The sequence below is a fragment of the Bufo gargarizans genome, chromosome 3 (genome assembly GCF_014858855.1).
Source record: "Bufo gargarizans isolate SCDJY-AF-19 chromosome 3, ASM1485885v1, whole genome shotgun sequence".
Lineage (NCBI taxonomy): Eukaryota > Metazoa > Chordata > Amphibia > Anura > Bufonidae > Bufo > Bufo gargarizans.
In genome coordinates, this window is record NC_058082.1 from 411,556,427 (window position 1) to 411,579,263 (window position 22,837).

General features: G+C 43.3%; 1 protein-coding gene across 7 annotated transcripts in view; it reads left to right on the top strand.

The window, feature by feature from the left end:
- Positions 1-22,837, top strand: part of LOC122932493 — a 155,003-nt gene that overhangs the window by 76,746 nt on the left and 55,420 nt on the right. For 6 of the 7 annotated variants that reach the window (XR_006388309.1, XR_006388308.1, XM_044286940.1 and 3 more), the window contains 5 exons: positions 7,686-7,799; positions 14,517-14,630; positions 14,708-14,815; positions 15,408-15,521; positions 15,599-15,706. Coding sequence is in view for 5 of the 7 variants with exons in the window: in XM_044286940.1 (XP_044142875.1) it covers positions 7,686-7,799; positions 14,517-14,630; positions 14,708-14,815; positions 15,408-15,521; positions 15,599-15,706 (558 nt within the window). In the remaining 2 variants the exon portion in view is untranslated. The remainder of the gene's footprint in view (positions 1-7,685; positions 7,800-14,516; positions 14,631-14,707; positions 14,816-15,407; positions 15,522-15,598; positions 15,707-22,837) is intronic. The other variant, XM_044286941.1, reaches the window with a different exon arrangement.

The window sequence follows — 22,837 nt, forward strand, 5'->3', positions numbered from 1 at the left end:
TCTTAGGTCTGGTACTTGGTGGGTCTGATTTGAGTTCTGACACTTGGGGGTGTGATTTCAGGTCTTATACTTGGGGTTCTGATTTGAGGTCTGATACTTGGGGGGTCTGATTTGAGGTCTGATACTTGGGGGGTCTGATTTGAGGTCTGATACTTGGGGGGTCTGATTTGAGGTCTGATACTTGGGGGATCTGATTTGAGGTCTGATACTTGGGGGATCTGATTTGAGGTCCGATACTTGGGGGGGTCTGATTTGAAGTCTGATTCTTTGAATGTCTGATTTGAGGTCTGATACTTGGGGTGGGTTGGGGGGGGGGTCTGATTTAAGGTCTAATACTTTGGGGGGGCTGATTTTAGATCTGATACTTGAGGGTCTGATTTTAGATCTGATACTTGGGGGGTCTGATTGGAGGTCTGATACTTGGGGGGTCTAATTTGAGGTCTGATATGTGGAGGGGGGTCTGACATGGAGGTCTAAAGGAGGTCTGATCTGGGGATCTTACAAAGAGGTCTGATATGGGGGGGTCTGAACTGGAGTCCTAATCTGAGGTCTGATATGGGGGTCTCACATAGAGGTCTAATGGGGGGCTGATCTAAGGTCTGATACTGGGGGTCTAACAGGGAGGTCTAAAGGGGGTCTGATCTGAGGTCTGAAAACTGGGGTTTGATCTGAGTTCTGATATGGGGGTCTCACCTGAGGATCTAATATAGGAGTCTGAGGATCTGATATGGAGGTCTGAGGATATGATATGGGGATCAGATCTGAGGTGTGATATGGTGGTCTGATCTAAAAGGTAAGGGGGTATTTTCTGTACTGGCATACAATAAAAAGGATTGTCACACATTCTAAGGGGGTATTTGCACTGACACATTATGAGGGGGTAGTTTTATAGTAATGCACATCACATTTTTTTTGTACCGGTACACATTACTTATAAGGGAGTATTTTGGTACTGGCACACATTATAAGTGGTCTGATCTGAGGTCTGATATTGGGGGATTCACATGCAGATGCAATGGGGATCTTATCTGATGATCTAATGAAGGTTTGATCTGAGGTCTGAAACTGGGGTCTGATCTGCCTTCTGATATGGGGGTCTGACATGAAGGTCTGATGGGGGTGTTGTCATCTGAGCATCTAATATGGAGGTCTGATGATCTGATATGGGGGTTTGATCTAAGGTGTAATGTGGGAGTGTGATCTAAAAGGTAAGGGGGTATTTTTTGTACTGGCAAACAAGGGCAATTGCGCTGACACACATTATAAGGGGGTAGTTTTTGTACTGATGCACATTATATGGGTATTATTTGTATGGTACACATTATAAGGGGGTATTTTGGTACTGACAAACATTATAAGGGGTATTTTTGAACAGGCAGACATTAGGGGGTATTTTTCTACTGGCACACATCATAAGAATTATTACTACTGGGGCAATGGGAACATGATTACTAGTATGGGCACAGTGGGGGCATTATTACTATTGGGGACACTGTTAACTCTATGTGCTCTGGGAGAAAATATTTTTTATTGGTGGGACTTTGCGGAGCACTATTATTGTGGAGCACACCCTGGCACAGTAACAGTTTAGCATTTTTTTTAGGAACATTATGTTTAATCTGTTAGTGTCAGGGACACTATTTGCTGGGCGAAGTCATTTTTTAGGGCACTGTGATCCACTAGATATTGAAGGAGGCACCATCTGTGCGATACTAGTATTTTAAGGAGGACTGTTTTCGCAGTATAGTATTTGGGAACACAGTGGGCACAATATTGGGGGTGGCAGGATGGGGTGTTCAGGAGGTGGGAGGATGATGGGAAAAGTAGGAAACTGAGATGTCTGTTTGTCAAACTCTGCAGAGATGAGGGCTGAAATAAATAATCATGACGGTCTGGTCTGAGTGGAGAAGATAAGGAAAGAGAATATCAACATCAGAGGAGACATCACTGGCTATAAGAGTTATTTTAGGGGAGCAGCACGGGGCCTGCAGGGGGGTACGGGGCCCCCATTCTCATTCCTACCACTGGGACCCCCATCAATCTGATCGTTATCCCCTATCCTGTGGATAGGGGATAACTTGCACTTACCGAAATACCCTGTTAACATGGCTAACCACACTCACTTTTCCTCCCACTTTTCAATTCTGGAGTGAATGGTCTCACAATTTTTGTACACGTGACCCTAAAAAGTCACAAAGACCCTATTTTGTGACTTTTTTAAGTAAAAATTCTGGAGCGCAGGACTTGATAAACTCCCCCTTTGTATCTGTAAATTGCAATTCACAATGGCAACAAAATAGCGGTCATTTACCTAGTAACATAGTAACATAGTACATAAGGCCGAAAAAAGACATTTGTCCATCCAGTTCGGCCTGTCATCCTGCAAGTTGATCCAGAGGAAGGCAAAAAAAACACTGTGAGGTAGAAGCCAATTTTCCTCACTTTAAGGGAGTAAAAAATTCCTTCCCGACTCCAATCAGGCAATCAGAATAACTCCCTGGATCAACGATCTCTCTCTAGTAGCTATATCCTGTAATATTATTACGCTCCAGAAATACATCCAGGCCCCTCTTGAATTCCTTTATTGTACTCACCATCACCACCTCCTCAGGCAGAGAGTTCCATAGTCTCACTGCTCTTACCGTAAAGAATCCTCTTCTATGTTTGTGTACAAACCTTCTTTCCTCCAGACGCAGAGGATGTCCCCTCGTCACAGTCATAGTCCTGGGGATAAATAGATCATGGGATAGATCTCTGTACTGACCCCTGATATATTTATACATATTAATTAGATCTCCCCTCAGTCGTCTTTTTTCTAAAGTGAATAACCCTAATTTTGATAATCTTTCAGGGTACTGTAGTTGCCCCATTCCAGTTATTACTTTAGTTGCCCTCCTCTGGACCCTCTCCAGCTCTGCTATGTCTGCTTTGTTCACTAGAGCCCAGAACTGTACACAGTACTCCATGTGTGGTCTGACTAATGATTTGTAAAGTGATAGGACTATGTTCTCATCACGTGTATCTATGCCCCTTTTGATGCGACCCATTATCTTATTGGCCTTGGCAGCAGCTGCCTGACACTGTTTTTTGCAGCTTAGTTTGCTGTTTATTAAAATTCCTAGATCCTTTTCCATGTCAGTGTTACCGAGTGTTTTACCATTTAATAAGTACGGGTGACTTGCATTATTCCTTCCCATGTGCATAACTGCAATCTATCCAGATCACTCTGTGGTACTATACTGTCCTCTTCAGTGTTAATTACAGTGGGATGCGAAAGTTTGGGCAACCTTGTTAATCGTCATGATTTTCCTGTATAAATCGTTAGTTGTTACGATAAAAAATGTCAGTTAAATATATCATATAGGAGACAAACACAGTGATATTTGAGAAGTGAAATGAAGTTTATTGGATTTACAGAAAGTGTGCTATAATTGTTTAAACAAAATTAGGCAGGTGCATAAATTTGGGCACTGTTGTTATTTTATTGATTCCAAAACCTTTAGAACTAATTATTGGAACTCAAATTGGCTTGGTAAGCTCAGTGACCCCTGACCTACATACACAGGTGAATCAAATTATGAGAAAGAGTATTTAAGGGGGTCAATTGTAAGTTTCCCTCCTCTTTTAATTTTCTCTGAAGAGTAGCAACATGGGGGTCTCAAAACAACTCTCAAATGACCTGAAGACAAAGATTGTTCACCATCATGGTTTAGGGGAAGGATACAGAAAGCTGTCTCAGAGATTTCAGCTGTCTGTTTCCAAAGTTAGGAACATATTGAGGAAATGGAAGACCACAGGCTCAGTTCAAGTTAAGGCTCGAAGTGGCAGACCAAGAAAAATCTCGTAAAGACAGAAGCGACGAATGGTGAGAACACTCAGAGTCAACCCACAGACCAGCACCAAAGACCTACAACATCATCTTGCTGCAGATGGAGTCACTGTGCATCGTTCAACCATTCAGCGCACTTTACACAAGGAGATGCTGTATGCGAGAGTGATGCAGAGGAAGCCTTTTCTCCACCCACAGCACAAAAAGTGCTGCTTGAGGTGGGCTAAAGCACATTTGGACAAGCCAGCTTCATTTTGGAAAAATGTGCTGTGGACTGATGAAACTAAAATTGAGTTATTTGGCCATAACAAGGGGCGTTATGCATGGAGGAAAAAGAACACAGCATTCCAAGAAAAACACCTGCTACCTACAGTAAAATATGGTGGTGGTTCCATTATGCTGTGAGGCTGTGTGGCCGGTGCAGGGACTGGTAATCTTGTCAAAGTTGAGGGACGCATGGATTCCACTCAGTATCAGCAGATTCTGGAGACCAATGTCCAGGAATCAGTGACAAAGCTGAAGCTGAGCCGGGGGTGGATCTTTCAACAAGACAACGACCCTAAACACTGCTCAAAATCCACTAAGGCATTTATGCAGAGGAACAAGTACAACGTTCTGGAATGGCCATCTCGGTCCACCAGACCTGAATATAATTGAAAATCTGTGGTGTGACTTAAAGAGAGCTGTTCCTGCTCGGAAGCCATAAAACCTGAATGAACTAAAGATGTTTTGTAAAGAGGAATGGTCCAAAATACCTTCAACCAGAATCCAGACTCTCATTGGAACCTACAGAAAGCGTTTAGAGGCTGTAATTTCTGCAAAAGGAGGATCTACTAAATATTGATTTCATTTCTTTTTTGTGGTGCCCAAATTTATGCACCTGCCTCATTTTGTTTAAACAATTATAGCACACTTTCTGTAAATCCAATAAACTTCATTTCACTTCTCAAATATCACTGTGTGTGTCTCCTATATGATATATTTAACTGACATTTTTTATCGTAACAACCAACGATTTATACAGGAAAATCATGACGATTAACAAGGTTGCCCAAACTTTCGCATCCCACTGTACTTTAAACAGTTTAGTGTTATCTGCGAAAATTGATATTTTACTATGCAAGCCTTCTACAAGATCATTAATAAATATATTGAAGAGAATTGGTCCCAATACTGACCCCAATCTGAGTATGTACCATTAATAACCACCCTCTGTTTTCTATCATTGAGCCAGTTACTTACCCACATACAGACCTTTTCTCCCAGTCCGAGCATTCTCATTTTATATACTAACCTTTTATGTGGTACAGTGTCAAACGCTTTGGAGAAGTCCAGATACACGACATCCATTGATTCGCCGCATTCAAGTCTAGAACTTACCTCCTCATAGAAACGAATTAAATTAGTTTGACATGACCGATCCCTCACAAAGCCATGCTGATATGGCGTTATTTGCTTATTTCCATTAAGCATAGCATCTCTCAGAAAACCTTCAAACAGTTTACCCACAACAGATGTTAAACTTACCGGCCTATAGTTACCAGGCTCTGTTTTTAGACCCTTTTTGAATATTGGCACCACATTTGCCATGCGCCAATCCTGTGGGACATTCCCTGTCAATATAGAGTCTACAAATATCAGAAATAAGGGTCTGGCTATGACATTACTTAATTCCCTTAGGATACGGGGGTGTATGCCATACGTTCCTGGCGATTTGTCTATTTTAATCTTTTTAAGTCGCTGTTGTACTTCTTCCTGGGTCAGACAGGACACTTTTAATGGGGAATTTATTTCAACATTCAGCATGTCATCTGACAGTTTATTTTCCTCAGTGAATACATTGGAGAAAAAAATATTTAACAGCTTTGCTTTCTCCTCGTCGCTCTCTGCGACTCCCTCCTGATTACTCTTTAAATGGCCGACACCTTCAGATTTATACTTTTTAGCATTTATATAATTGAAGAATATTTTAGGGTTAGTTTTACTCTCTTTGGCAATTAATCTCTCGGTCTCTAGTGTGGACGCTTTTATTTGTTTTTTACATGTTCTATTTTCTTCCTTATAGTTTTTCAGTGCTTCCGTGCTACCCTCCTGTTTTTTATATGCTTTCTTTTTGTCATTTATTGCTTTCTTTACAGTTCTGTTTATCCACATTGGTTTCTTTTTGTTCCTTAACCTTTTATTCCCATACGGTATGTACCTCTCACAATGAGATTTTAGGATGCTTTTAAAGATATCCCATTTTGTGGCTGTATTTTTATTTGTGAGGACTTTATCCCATTTAGTTAGGCCTATGGCCTCTCTTAGTTTTTTGAAGTTTGGTATTTTTGTTCCTCCCTGTAGAAATGCTCTTTTGAATGATAATTTAATTTACAAAAGTTTGGAATTTCACAGTCTTAGTAAAAATCCTAGTGGTGGAATATCTGACCAGTTTATTTAGAGGCGCACACTTCTTAATAAGTTTGCATCTTATGCTGTTCCGGATCCAGAGTAGATTTCTGGTGTAGTGTAATATGCGACAGTTTTCTTAAATGAGTAATGCTCTGGAGCTAATGTTGATCGAGCACCAAAGTGCTCATGTGCTCGGGTGCTCTGGCTGAACACATCTGTATGCTCGCGTGCTCTACCAAGCACCCAAGCACAAAGGAAGTCAATAGGATAACCCCAGGCACGCCATGCTTGGAAGAGAAGAGGGTGTCTGGTTCACAGAAAAAAGGTTAAAAATTGAAGGAAACCCCATAAAATGGTTTGGAAACAGCAGTAAGAGGATAGCTGGATGCGTCTTGGACTCCTATTATCTATGACATACAATAGACAACCACACAAAGGCTATTTGCCAAAAGCCAGGTATATGCAAGCCATCAATCTATCAATGAGACCGGTTTACAGGCTTAGTCAGCATACCTTACAATGGCAGCCTTGTGCACTAAGAGACATTCCAAACCAGCTCTCATCTGTCTGAGAGCTAATAAGTTACTTCAGATCTGTTGGATGGCTTGGCTGCACCTGCACACCTAGATCAATATCATTAGGGAGACAAAAAGTTTTCTGATTGTCCTAACAAATATTCAATAAACTTTCTATACAGTTTTGTCATTTAAAAATGAATTTGCATAAACACGGGCAAAAGGGAAAGACAGCAGAATCTGCCTTGTTTTTCAGCTGAAAAACCATTTGCATGGAAAATGCACGATCTACACTACTCATGAAGAGCACAATCTATTGGTTTGATAGTCTTATGACAAGAGTAGTAGTCTTGTCATAAGACTATGAAACCAATAGATGGCACTGTTTATGAGTCATGAACAGCGCCATCTATAGTTTTCCTAGTTTTTTGTTATGGTTTTAATCTTGACACTAGCGCTGAAATGTTCCGGGAGAGGAACAGCTTGCTGGAGTTCATCGTATCTGACATAGCCAGTAATGAACGCAGCCCCACCAGGCCACCAGACTATAAAGGGACCTGGCAGGGATCTGGCCTGTTTCCGGGATCAGTGCCAAGATTTGGCCGGAAAAATACCATCGCAAGCAGCTTTTTTGTCTTGCCAAAGCCCAGCACTGATGCCGGAAATAGGCCAGGGAAAGGTTGTATCCGGCTATGTTGGATAAGAGGAAATCCTGCAGACTGTTCTGTAGCCAGAACGGCCTGCCAGAACATTTTGACGCTAGCAACTAGCCTTACACAGAAGCCACTGGAAATTCCACAACAATTATTCATATTGCTGTTATTATCATATCTAATTGGATATTAAATTATACTGATGAAAATAATATCGTATTACTGTGTATATTTTGACTATACAGCAATGCACTCTCCTAAACGTACATTTATTTTTATTGACTTTATTCTGTGCAGAAACTCAGCAAAATGTCACCCCAAGACCTAGTGATCTGAAGAACTTACCATCCACATTACACCTCAATCAAACAGTCCTGAATCCTGAAACATCTAAATCTAGAGCTAAACAAGGTTTGTTATTATTGTACTGATCAAGATTACTAGTGCTGTTAGACTTTGTGGACTGGTAAACTGAGATTTTTGTGCAGAAAATACAACACGGCGTCACTTTATAACTAGAGTTGAGCGAACACCTGGATGTTCGGGTTCGAGAAGTTCGGCCGAACTTCCCGGAAATGATCGGGTTCGGGATCCGAACCCGACCCGAACTTCGTCCCGAACCCCATTGAAGTCAATGGGGACCCGAACTTTCCGGCACTAAAAAGGCTGTAAAACAGCCCAGGAAAGGGCTAGAGGGCTGCGAAAGGCAGCAAAATGTAGTTAAACCCCCTGCAAACAAATGTGGATAAGGAAATTAATAAAAAAAAAAAAAAATTAACCAATATCAATTGGAGAGAGCCAAAATTGGAACAGTCCATTGTCAGATATTTAGGCCCCGGCACCCAGACAGAGGAGAGAGGTCCCATAGCAGAGAATCAGGCTTCATGTCATAGCAGAGAATCAGGCTTCATGTCATAGCAGAGAATCAGGCTTCATGTCAGCAGGGAATCAGTCTTCATGTCATAGCAGAGAATCAGGCTTCACGTCAGCCAAAACTGGAACAATCCATTGTCAGATATTTAGGCCCTGGCACCCAGACAGAGGAGAGAGGTCCCATAGCAGAGATTCAGGCTTCATGTCAGCAGAGAATCAGGCTTCATGTCATAGCAGAGAATCAGGCTTCACGTCAGCCAAAACTGGAACAGTCCATTGTCAGATATTTAGGCCCCGGCACCCAGACAGAGGAGAGAGGTCCCATAGCAGAGATTCAGGCTTCATGTCAGCAGAGAATCAGGCTTCATGTCAGCAGAGAATCAGGCTTCATGTCATAGCAGAGAATCAGGCTTCACGTCAGCCAAAACTGGAACAGTCCATTGTCATATATTTAGGCCCCGGCACCCAGACAGAGGAGAGAGGTCCCATAGCAGAGATTCAGGCTTCATGTCATAGCAGAGAATCATGCTTCTCGTCACCCAACACTGGAACAGGCCACTGTCAGATATTTTTAGGCCCCGAGACCCAGACAGAGGAGAGGTTCATTTAACTTTGGGTTGCCCCGCAATATAATGGTAAAATGAAAATAAAAAGAGAATTGAATGAGGAAGTGCCCTAGAGTACAATAATATATGGTTAAGGGGAGGTCGTTATAAATGTCTAATCTGCACAAGGGATGGACAGGTCCTGTGGGATCCATGCCTGGTTCATTTTTATGAACGTCAGCTTATCCACATTGGCTGTAGACAGGCGGCTGCGTTTGTCTGTAGTGACGCCCCCTGCCGTGCTGAATACACGTTCAGACAAAACGCTGGCCCCCGGGCAGGCCAGCACCTCCAAGGCATAAAAAGCCTTGCTTTGGCCACGTGGACAATTTGGAGACCCAGAAGTTGAATGGGGCCGAACCATCAGTCAGTACGTGGAGGGGTGTGCACACGTACTGTTCCACCATGTAAGTGAAATGTTGCCTCCTGCTAACATGTTCCGTATCAGGTGGTGGTGCAGTTAGCTGTGGCGTGTTGACAAAACTTTTCCACATCTCTGCCATGCTAACCCTGCCCTCAGAGGAGCTGGCCATGACACAGCTGCGTTGGCGACCTCTTGCTCCTCCTCTGCCTTGGCCTTGGGCTTCCACTTGTTCCCCTGTGACATTTGGGAATGCTCTTAGTAGCGCGTCTACCAATGTGTGCTTGTACTCGCGCATCTTCCTATCACGCTCCAGTGCAGGAAGTAAGGTGGACACATTGTCTTTGTACCGGGGATCCAGCAGGGTGGCAACCCAGTCGTTCGCACACATTAAAATGTGGGCAACTCTGCTGTCGTTGCGCAGGCACTGCAGCATGTAGTCGCTCATGTATGCCAGGCTGCCCAGAGGTAAGGACAAGCTGTCCTCTGTGGGAGGCGTATCGTCATCGTCCTGCCTTTCCCCCCTGCGTTGGGTGCCACCCTGCTGTGAACATGCTTCATCCTCATCCTCCTCCACCTCCTCCTCATCCTCGTCCTCCTTGTCCTCCAGTAGTGGGCCCTGGCTGGCCAAATTTTTACCTGGCCTCTGCTGTTGCAAAAAACCTCCCTCTGAGTCACTTTGATGAGACTGGCCTGAAAGTGCTAAAAATGACCCCTCTTCCTCCTCCTCCTCCTCCTGGGCCACCTCCTCTTCCATCATCGCCCTAAGTGTTTTCTCAAGAAGTGGTATTGTAACGCTGATAACGGCGTCATCGCCACTGGCCATATTGGTGGAGTACTAGAAACAGCGCAACAGGGCACACAGGTCTCGCATGGAGGCCCAGTCATCGGTGGTGAAGTGGTGCTGTTCCGCAGTGCGACTGACCCGTGCGTGCTGCAGCTGAAACTCTACTATGGCCTGCTGCTGCTCGCACAGTTTGTCCAGCATGTGCAAGGTGGAGTTCCACCTGGTGGGCACGTCGCATATGAGGCGGTGAGCAGGAAGGCCGAAGTTATGCTGTAGCGCAGGATGTGAACGCCGGAAGCGCGAACAGACGTCCCGCACTTTATGCAGCAGCTCTGACATGTCGGGGTAGTTGTTAATGAACTTCTGCACCACCAAATTCAGCACATGCGCCAGGCAAGGGATGTGCGTCAAACCGGCTAGTCCCAGAGCTGCAACGAGATTTTGCCCATTATCGCACACCACCAGGCCAGGCTTGAGGCTCACCGGCAGCAACCACTCGTCGGTCTGTTGTTCTATACCCCGCCACAACTCTTGTGCGGTGTGGGGCCTGTCCCCCAAACATATGAGTTTCAGAATGGCCTGCTGACGTTTACCCTCGGGCTGTGCTGAAGTTGGTGGTGAAGGTGTGTGGCTGACTGGATGAGCAGGTGGAAGAAGAGGAGGAGGAAGCCGAGTAGGAGGAGGAGGCAACAGGAGGCAAAGAATGTTGCCCTGCGATTTTTGGCGGCGGAAGGACGTGCGCCAAACCGCTCTCCGCCTGGGGCCCAGCCGCCACTACATTTACCCAGTGTGCAGTTAGGGAGATATAGCGTTCCTGGCCGTGCTTACTGGTCTACATATCTGTGGTTAGGTGGACCTTGCCACAGATGGCGTTGCCCAGTGCAAACTTGATTTTATCGGATACTTGGTTGTGCAGGGAAGGCACGGCTCTCTTGGAGAAGTAGAGGCGGCTGGGAACAACATACTGTGGGACAGCAAGTGACATGAGCTGTTTGAAGCTGTCTGCGTCCACCAGCCTGAATGACAGCATTTCATAGGCCAGTAGTTTAGAAAAGTTCAGGGCCAGAGATCGAGTGTGGCTAGGTGGGAATTTACGTTTTCTCTCAAATGTTTGTGAGATGGAGAGCTGAACGCTGCCGTGTGACATGGTTGAGATGCTTGGTGACGGAGGTGGTGGTGTTGGTGGTACATCCTCTGTTTGCTGGGCGGCAGGTGCCAATGTTCCTCCAGAGGCGGAGGAAGAGGCCGAGGCGGCAGCAGCAGAAGAGGCCGAGGCGGCAGCAGCAGAAGAGGTAGCAGGGGGAGCCTGAGTGAGTTCCTTGTTTTTAAGGTGTTTACTCCACTGCAGTTCATGCTTTGCATGCAGGTGCCTGGTCATACAGGTTGTGCTAAGGTTCAGAACGTTAATACCTCGCTTCAGGCTCTGATGGCACAGCGTGCAAACCACTCGGGTCTTGTCGTCAGCACATTGTTTGAAGAAGTGCCATGCCAGGGAACTCCTTGAAGCTGCCTTTGGGGTGCTCGGTCCCAGATGGCGGCGGTCAGTAGCAGGCGGAGTCTCCTGGCGGCGGGTGTTCTGCTTTTGCCCACTGCTCCCTCTTTCACTACGCTGTTGGCTCGGTCTCACCACTGCCTCTTCCTCTGAACTGTGAAAGTCAGTGGCACGACCTTCATTCCATGTGGGGTCTAGGACCTCATCATCCCCTGCATCGTCTTCCACCCAGTCTTCCTCCCTGACGTCCTGTTCAGTCTGCACACTGCAGAAAGACGCAGCAGTTGGCACCTGTGTTTTGTCATCATCAGAGACGTGCTGAGGTGGTATTCCCATGTCCTCATCATCAGGAAACATAAGTGGTTGTGCGTCAGTGCATTCTATGTCTTCCACCGCTGGGGAAGGGCTAGGTGGATGCCCTTGGGAAACCCTGCCAGCAGAGTCTTCAAACAGCATAAGAGACTGCTGCATAACTTGAGGCTCAGACAGTTTCCCTGATATGCATGGGGGTGATGTGACAGACTCATGGGCTTGGTTTTCAGGCGCCATCTGTGCGCTTTCTGCAGAAGACTGGGTGGGAGATAATGTGAAAGTGCTGGATCCACAGTCGGCCACCCAATTGACTAATGCCTGTACCTGCTCAGGCCTTACCATCCTTAGAACGGCATTGGGCCCCACCAAATATCGCTGTAAATTCTGGCGGCTACTGGGACCTGAGGTAGTTGGTTCACTAGGACGTGTGGCTGTGGCAGAACGGCCACGTCCTCTCCCAGCACCAGAGGGTCCACTAACACCACCACGACCATGTCCGCGTCCCTTACTAGATGTTTTCCTCATTGTTACCGTTCACCACAATAAGAAAAAAATTATTTGGCCCAATGTATTGAATTCAAATTCAGGCCTTTTTTTACAGACACCTAACACTATCTGGCTATCTATTTAGGTACCGTATTACACTAATACAGGCACAGCAGTAACGACAGATTTAGCTGTATATAAATTGTAGGCCTAGTATTTAGGCGCAGGATGACAGGTATACGTTTACGGACAGAATTAGACTTGGAAATGCACGGTAGCGTGTGAAGTTATTGTGGATGACCCTATCAGCACCTTCAATCTAATATACCCTTTTATGGATAGATTTAAAGTTGGCCTGATACAGCAGAAACCACTGATTAAGGGAATTGCTAAGTTGGGAATTGTATTTCAATCCAGAACAAAAACTGTGCTTTGACGGACACCAAATAACTTAACCAGCCACAGCAGTAACGACAGATTTAGCTGTATATAAATTGTAGGCCTAGTATTTAGGCGCAGGATGACAGGTATACGTTTACGGACAGAATTAGACTTGGAAATGCACGGTAGCGTGTGAAGTTATTGTGGATGACCCTATCAGCACCTTCAATCTAATATACCCTTTTATGGATAGATTTAAAGTTGGCCTGATACAGCAGAAACCACTGATTAAGGGAATTGCTAAGTTGGGAATTGTATTTCAACCCAGAACAAAAACTGTGCTTTGACGGACAACAAATAACTTAACCAGCCACAGCAGTAACGACAGATTTAGCTGAATATAAATTTTAGGCCTAGTATTTAGGCGCTGGATGACAGGTATACGTTTACGGACAGAATTAGACTTGGAAATGCACGGTAGCGTGTGAAGTTATTGTGGATGACCCTATCAGCACCTTCAATCTAATATACCCTTTTATGGATAGATTTAAAGTTGGCCTGATACAGCAGAAACCACTGATTAAGGGAATTGCTAAGTTGGGAATTGTATTTCAACCCAGAACAAAAACTGTGCTTTGACGGACAACAAATAACTTAACCAGCCACAGCAGTAACGACAGATTTAGCTGAATATAAATTTTAGGCCTAGTATTTAGGCGCTGGATGACAGGTATACGTTTACGGACAGAATTAGACTTGGAAATGCACGGTAGCGTGTGAAGTTATTGTGGATGACCCTATCAGCACCTTCAATCTAATATACCCTTTTATGGATAGATTTAAAGTTGGCCTGATACAGCAGAAACCACTGATTAAGGGAATTGCTAAGTTGGGAATTGTATTTCAACCCAGAACAAAAACTGTGCTTTGATGGACAACAAATAACTTAACCAGCCACAGCAGTAACGACAGATTTAGCTGAATATAAATTTTAGGCCTAGTATTTAGGCGCTGGATGACAGGTATACGTTTACAGACAGAATTAGACTTGGAAATGCACGGTAGTGTGTGAAGTTATTGTGGATGACCCTATCAGCACCTTCAATCTAATATACCCTTTTATGGATAGATTTAAAGTTGGCCTGATACAGCAGAAACCACTGATTAAGGGAATTGCTAAGTTGGGAATTGTATTTCAACCCAGAACAAAAACTGTGCTTTGACGGACAACAAATAACTTAACCAGCCACAGCAGTAACGACAGATTTAGCTGAATATAAATTTTAGGCCTAGTATTTAGGCGCTGGATGACAGGTATACGTTTACGGACAAAAGTACACTTGGAAATGCACAGTAACAAATTGACAAAAATAGTCTTCAAAAATTGCTAATAATTGTCTTTTTGTCTTAAAAAAATACTGTAAACTTTCTTCTTGTCTTAAAAAAATTACTGTAAATTGTCATCTTGTCGTAATAAATTGTTGAAAATTCTCTTGTTTCCATTATTTCTAAAAATAACCTGAACCACTACTAAGAAATGTTGCTGTGTGCTTGGCCTCTCGAGCAGCCAAGCACATTTGCTTTGCTCAGCTCTATTAAAATTGCTAGGAAAGAGCCGGTTGCCTGCTATGAGACATTCTGTTTTCCTTTTGAAAGGAGATAGAAGCATGTGACAAATATCTTGTTATGCAAACATACTGATTGAACAGTTCAAAGCTACCACCAGGGGAAAATCTTATTATGAAAAAGCATTGATTGAACAGTGTGAGGCTACCACTTGCATTCTCCTAAACATACATTCATTCTAATTGAGTTTCTTTATTCTGTGCAGAATCTTACCAAAATGTCACCCCCAGACCCAGTGACCTGGAGAACCTGCCATCCACATTACACCCCAATCACACTGTCCTGAATCCTGAGACATCTAAATCTAGAGTTGAACAAGGTTTGTTATTATTGTACTGATCAGGATTACCAGGACTGTTAGATTTTGTTGACTGCTAAACTGAGATTTCTGTGCAGAAAACACAACATGGCGTCACTTTATAACTGCTGACAATAATCAGACTCGTGGAGCAACCATTGTCCAGTCCTCTGTTGTCTCTGCAACTGCTACACATGGTAACCAAGGTTAGTACATTATCTTTCTGTAACACATAGTACAGATAATGCCTTGTGATATTATATGGAGTATAACATAACTCCACATATTTTGCATTGGACTTTGTCCAGCAGTGACTTTTTTTTCTAAAACAAATTGATAAAAATCATCTTTTAAAATTGGTAAGAATTGTCATTTTGGGTTAAAAAAATACTGTAAACTTTCTTCTTGTCTACAAAAAATTACTGGAAATTGTCATCTTGTCGTTAAAATTGTTGAAAATTCTCTTGTTTCCATTATTTCTAAAAGAACCTGAGCCACTACTAATAAATGTTGCAGTGTGCTTGGCCTCTTGGGCAGCCAAGCACATTTGCTTTGCTCAGCTCTATTAAAATTACAAGGAAAGAGCCGGTTGCCTGCTATGAGACATTCTGTTTTACTTTTGAAAGGAGATAGAAGCATGTGACAAATATCTTGTTATGCAAACATACTGATTGAACAGTTCAAAGCTACCACCAGGGGAAAATGTTATGAAAAAGCTTTGATTGAACAGTGTGAGGCTACCACTTGCATTGTCCTAAACATACATTCATTCTAATTGAGTTTCTTTATTCTGTGCAGAATCTTACCAAAAGGTCACCCCCAGACCCAGTGACCCGGGGAACCTACCATCCACATTACACCTGAATCACACAGTCCTGAATCCTGAAACATCTAAATCTAGAGTTAAACAAGGTTTGTCATTATTGTACTGAACAGGATTACCAGGACTGTTAGATTTTGTAGACTGCTAAACTGAGATTTCTGTGCAGAAAACACAACATGGCGTCACTTTATAACTGCTGACAATAATCAGACTGGTGGAGCAACCATTGTCCAGTCCTCTGTTGTCTCTGCAACTGCTACACATGGTAACCAAGGTTAGTACATTATCTGTCTGTAACACATAGTACAGATAATGCATTAATGATATTATATGGAGTATAACATAACTCCACATATTTTGCATTGGACTTTGTCTCTAAAACAAATTGACAAAAATCGTCTTTAAAAATTGCTAAGAATTGTCCTTTTGGGTTAGAAAAATATTGTAAACTTACTTCTTATCTTCAAAAAATTACTTGAAATTGTCTTCTTGTCGTTAAAAATATGGTATCCAAGGTTAGTAAGTTTTCTGTAACTGTATCATACAGAGCTAGTAATAGTAAAATAATAGCTAGTGATAGCATATGTGTATTTTTCAGCCACTGGTAAAGCCCCATTCACATGTCAGTGTTTTGGTCAGTTATTTCCATCATTGATTGAGAACCAAAACCAGGATTAGAGCCTCCACAGATATAAGGTATAAGGGAAAGATCTGCTCCTGTTCTGTGTTTAGAGCCGCCCCTGGTTTTGGCTCACAATAACTCATGGAAAACAATGACTGTGTGAATGAGGGCTCATGCACACGAGCGTGTGTGGCCTGTGCCCGTGCTGCAGACCGCAAAAATATATTTTTTTTGCAGTGCAGGGGCAGGGACCAAAATCCCATGGTAGAGCTTTGTAGTGCTTCAGTGGGCTTCCGATCCATGCCTCCACTCTGCACCGCTCCGTATCTTGAGGATTGGGGAACCATTCAAGTCAATGGGTCCGCATCCGTGATACGGAGCAAACACGGCCGGTGCCTGTATATTGCAGACCTGCTGTTTGGGGTTCACAATATGGGCACGGACAGGCTATTGTCATGTGCATGGGGCCTTAGTAGGGTGGCCACTGGCTTAACCCTAGAAGGCCGGACTTCACCGGCCATGCCCCCAAACCACTAAACCACGCCCTGTTATTTCCCGTGCTTTGTTAAGCCACTCCCGCACTCTGTTAAGCCACACCTCATCGCTGGCAAAAAAAATGTGAGTGGGAGAACTTTCAGACCGGAAGGTGGGCTGGGGGCATCCCGGGGTGCTTCTCTCACAATCAGTCAGCCACAGGGAGCCATGTTTGTTGGCTCTAGTGACTGACTGGAGGTGAGAGAAGCCTCAGTCAGTTAATATGCTGCTGCAGATCACGCTCACACAGCGCAGTCCTGCTCTCTGAGCGTGAGCTACTGAAAAAGAGGACATCCCTCTGTCCGTCCAGGACCTGCGCCGGACAGAGGACAGGGAGCCATGAAACCGGAATGTGCAGCCTAAAACCGGGCGTTTGGCCATTCTAGGCCTAAAGCATAACATAGTGGAAGATATCAGTTCATTCCTACCCACAAGGAGAGACACACATCTTACTTATTCTACTACCATTTAGCAAGTTTGGTGATATGAAATGTACTAATCTAAATATCAATAGCTGAAATATAATAACAAAGGGATGGGGAAAGAAAGGGGACACCCCCTACCCACACTGGCCGGTACTTACAAACCATTCCCCCCAAATAAGGACACTGACCACGTACTTTCGTTTAACTTCTTTATTGCTGGGTGGTAGTCGGCCACAGCTATATTTTTATTCAGAAAACGGCAACCGTATAAAACCATGCGATCTGCCAACCGCTGGACTCCCAACGGGCAGTTCCGCCAAACCCTTCATTAACAACTTTTCATTCGCAGTAACTTGCCTCCAGCTGTGACTTATAAAATTCTTCCAACGCCTGCATACTGCCCCACTTGAGGGCATAACACACTGCCAAACATAAATACATAAAATAACCTGAAACCTTCAAATATAACAACCAAAAGGGAGGGAGGGGCACCGCGCTTCCGATAAAGAGGGAGAGAATAGGCGGGACCAGCCCCTAAGTACCCTCCTGCTGCCCGCCTCCTCTTCCTGCCACACTAGATTTAACCCCTACCTAACTCCTTAACCCCCTGAACTCCGAACCAGGGCCAGTAAGTGCCCTACAAGGAAACTAGGAAGGGGGGGGGGGGGCAAAGGGGACCCCCAGTCCCTGTCTACTCTCCCTAAACAGTCGGGTAGCCACCATGAAAACTGTAAGACATATATGCAGGAAGAGTTTTACCCCAGAACATCCAGCAGGTGGCAGACTAGTAATAAAGAATACATACCTTTCCTATCTCCACTACAGACAGCGGCCAAGGTTGGTTTCACTAATGTGTTCTAATATAAGTAATATATGTTGTGTGTATTCTGTGAGGTTTATAAAAAAACAGTTGGTGACAATATGACTATAAGTCAGACATATGATACTCATATTCATTTTTACATTCCTTCTCATCTCTTTGTGATCTGCAGCACTGTATCCCTGCATAACTGCTGCATATACAGTTTACATTATATACTGTATAAATGTTTTACTTTTGAGAAACTGTTGGAAGCCATTCATGCAACCAGGATACAGTGGCACACAGGGGGAGATTTATCACACAGGGGGAGATTGATATCTCCTGCGCAGCCGAAGGAGGCATCATAAATTAAGCACATCCTCCTGCAATCCGTCCGCCTAAACAGAAATCTACGACCGCTCAGAGCTGCTGGACTCATTTGCACCAGAAAACCGGTGTCAATTAAGACTTACATCCCTTTCCTGCCCTTGTCATGCCCCCAGGGGTGGGATTCAATTTTTAACATTAGGTTCCCTACTCAATGGCAGACACGCAGCATCACGACACATGTTTACATATACATACACCATATATATATGCAACACACATAAATACACCATCTACATAGTACACATACATAAATACACCATATATACCCCACACACACATACCACCCAACTAAGGAGCTAAACTATCAGCGGTGCGCGAAGCAATGGAAGCAAACATCTCCAGCTGCCCTGTCACGGCCAGAGCACCGGATAGGGACTCAGCCGGTAACTCGGTTCTCCAATCCAGTCGTAATTTTAACAACTGGATCTAGAGAACTGGAGGGAACTGGGTGAATCCCATGCCAGTTTGCAACTTTTTAAAGTCTCTTTTCTGGTGCAAGGTTGATAATAAATCTCTGCCACATTGTTTTTCGGAGCACAGTCATGTGAATGCAGCCTAAAGAAGCAGATACCAATTTGGCAGGTTCTCTGCTATGTATGATCCCATCCACCTGCTTTATGGGGAACTGCAGGACATTAGCAAATTCTAGCAATATGCAATTACTTCTTGTGGGACTATCCCTCTAAACCCCCCTTCGCCTCATTTAACTTACCCCCAAGTGATAAAATTGCTACATAGGTGACATGGAAATACATTTAAACATTGCCATTTTGCATATTATACTGCTGGCATAACAAAAAATAATCAAGTCGTAGTGACCAACACACCAGGGGCTAGATGTTCAGGGGCTGGAGTGAGATCCATGTATAGGACAAACAAGAAGTCTAGTTTGTTTAGTCGCTGAACAGTTTTTTTTCCTCATTAACTTGGATGCTTATGACGATTGCACCGGCTATAATTGCTTGCCCTTCCTTGGATCACTTTTAATAACCACACCATACAAAGCTTGCCCCTCAAGACCTGTTTCAGTGATGGTCTGACCTAGTCATTCACCACCATTTTACACTTCTCATAGTTGCTCAGTTTGTTAAACTTGCCCTTTTTTCTTACTTTCCATGTATCAAATTTTTGACTAAAACCGTTTACCCTGTTCTCCACAACGTGGAGTTCTTCCGTCTCTGGATTGCTGACCCATTCAAGTGAATGGGTTTGTATCCGTGATGTGGGAAGCACACGGCCGGTTTGCCGGTTTGCAAACATATTGCGAACCCTCTGTTTGATATTGCCGTAATTGCATTGAGCCACAGATAAAGGACATCATATTATTTTAGTGCACAGTGAACACTGTAATATCAAAACCCAGAAAACCTTGTAAGAGTTTTATTTTTCAATTTAACCCTTTACCCAAATGGTAAATTAAATAGTGGCATTAAAAAAAAATCAACTTATCCCGCCAAAAATAAGCCTTCATATGTGAACTAAAAAATTTTGAGTGGTGATGTGGCAGCAGCATGAGGAGACCACAGAGTGGTGATGTGGCAGCAGACGTATTGTTTTTACTATTTCTACAATAAAGTATACAATGTAACTTCACTGCTGAATGGCAATTATGACATATATTTTTTCCTTTTTTTTCCCTATTAATACACCCCCTCCCCCCCAAATAAAAAACTATCAAAATTCACAGCAAAAGGGCTACTAGGACAGAGGTATATTTCTTATTAATACACCACGTAAATGGCTGTAGTACAATATAATTTCACCGCAGAATGGCAATTTAGACATATTCTTTTTACTATTAATAAACCCCCCAAAAAAGTATAACAATCAAAATTCACAGCAGAACAACTAATAGGATGTACTTATCTTTCCTATCAATACACCCCTTAAATGGCTGTAGTACAATGTAACTTCACCGCTGAACGGCAATTATGACATATATCCTTTCCTTTTTTTTTTCTATTAATACACACCCAATAAAATGTAAAACAATGTTAAATCAACACAGAATGGCTAAAAGGACACACCTATATTTCCTATTATTACACCCCGTAAATGGCTGTATCACACAGAACTTGCACACCAATAACAAGCAAAGTTTGCTGGAATTACTGATGTATCATATAGTGCAAACAACCTTAAAAGCAGCAGTGTAACTGTCATTTGGATCCCCAATTAGTGCAGCAAGGTGTAATAAAATTGCTCCTATTACCCAGGCTGTACACTCTCCTATTGCACCCTGTTCTCCTTTTATAGTGTAGATGATGCCTCCCTATCCTTTCCCTACACCTTGACTAATCTTTCCCTGAACTTGTAAATCTTTTTTTCAGAACAATGAAGTCTTTCCTAGCACTGTCTCTAGCGCCTTCTGATATATCTCCCTGCACTAAATACACTTTAAAATGGCAGAACCCAAGATGGCTGAGGCTATTTATAGGGCTGTGACATCACAGGGGCTGTTTGGCTGCTGATTGGCTGCATCCCAGAGTTCCTTGCTCCATGTCCTAACACGTGCAGCAGCCATTTTAGGAAAAAATGTGTTTTATTGCCACGAAGAGTGAGAAAATTTGGCTTTGGTGCAAATGAAAATTTTTCTTGAACTTCAGATCGAATTCCACTGCACCAACTTTGGTTTGCTCATCTCTAGCCTGAAAGGACACTGATAGCTGATGAACAGCATATATACGGTATAATCAGGTCAGTGAACAAAGTATCTGGTGAACATACTATCCTTCCCCTCAAAGTAGATTGCTCAGTCTGACCATTGGACAGACAGTTTGAAGTATTTGATTTTGTCATGTTGTAAGTTTAGATTTAGGAGGGCATTTATCATTGCCAAATTTATGAACATGATGCACAGTTTTTGATAAATTTGGCACAAGTGCAAGGCTGATGAGTCTATTTCAGTGAAGATGTGCCTATTTCAGTGAAGGTATGCCTGGGGGATGCCTGACGTGGAGTTACAACTGGTTGGAACATTTTAAAAAGTCACAAGTACGTTGGAGTATGAACATTTGTGGATATTTTCCCCTCTTGCTGCTGTGCAAAGCCATCAACTCACTACTTTATTGCACTTTGGTTAACGCGCACTTTAATTTATGTGGTTGTGTGCACTTATACTGTTTAATATTGTTGAATTGCATTTATGTTAATTGTGATATATCTTGTTCATATGCACTGTTATAACTGCACTGCTCCGTGGAATGGGTTAATGCAGTCAGCTTAAGCTACTTTCACACTCACATTTTGGCCCGATCCGTCAATGATCGCAAAAATGGATCCATTACAATAATACAACCGTCTGCATCCGTTCTGAACTGATCCGTTTGTATAATCTGTAGCATAGCCAAGACGGATCAGTCATGAACTCCATTTAAAGTCAATGGGAGACGGAACCGTTTCTATTGTGTCAGAGAAAATGGCTCAGTTTCGTCAAGCAGACAGCAAAACGCTGCAGGCATTCACTCGGATTCTTCATTCCACCCCTCCCACTAGAAGGTTCTACTGCAGCCCCTAGTTGTCTGCTGATAGCGACTAGTGCTTAGTATGAAGGAGAGACTCTGTCAGATTTCATAAGGGACCAGAAGAAAATATTGAGATAGGGATACTCAGCAGATCCTGGGTGTTGAGCGCTGTTACTAGGGAGCCAGCCAGAGAGAGAGAGAGAGGGACAGCCAGCTCAGGCCTTTCATCAGCACAAAACTTTCTTCTGCCAGTGAGGAGCTCAGTGTCTTACCTGTATTGTATTGCATCTGAATTCCTCCAGTAAAGAAGCACACTGGTTTACTGCAAACCCTGACTCTCCGGACTTATTTCCCATTGGGGAGCACCATGCCTTACCATCCTTTTCTGAAAGCAGCAACACATGGTGACACAAACACTACTTCTCCTCTTTTTAATCCAAACCTGATTTTAACTTCAAAATGTGTATAAAAAACCTGAAGGTGTGGCAGTACCCCAAATGGAAACCAATGTGGCTAAAAAGTGATGTACTGTACTGAGCATAATAAGACTAAAATAAAGCATTTTTAAAACAAGGGCTCAATAGGAAATAAAGGAAATATAAAAAGTAGCCACAAAAAAACAAAACATATTGCTAACAACATTTAAATATATAAATTTAACGATATTTAATACTGGCCCTCTACAACATAACCATGGAAATATAATTTCATTGAAATGTTGATGAAGCCCCCAAACCAGATGGCATTCATCCATAGGTACGGAGGGAATTGAGCTTGGTAATTGATAGACCATTGTATCTCATCTTCTTAGACTCTCTTGTAACAGGGTCAGTGCCACAGGACTGGAAGATAGCTGATGTTGTACCAATATTTAAGAAAGGTAAAAAGGCGGAACTACCATCTGGTAATTGATATTTGTGGTAAGATTTGAAGATATTCTAAGCAATGAACTGCAAAAGTATATGATAACACCTTATGGTGTTTGTGTGGAGCACCACGCTTTGATTGCCTGCTCCGCATGCCTTTTACCTGACCTCCTTGGTGAGTGCCGTCTCATATCTTCTAACTGTGTGCGGGACTGTGTGTGTTGAGACTGAGCACCACCGAAGTCGACTGTGGGTACCGGTGTCACTGCTGAGAGAGAGTGGAAAGTGTTATCCCGGAATCT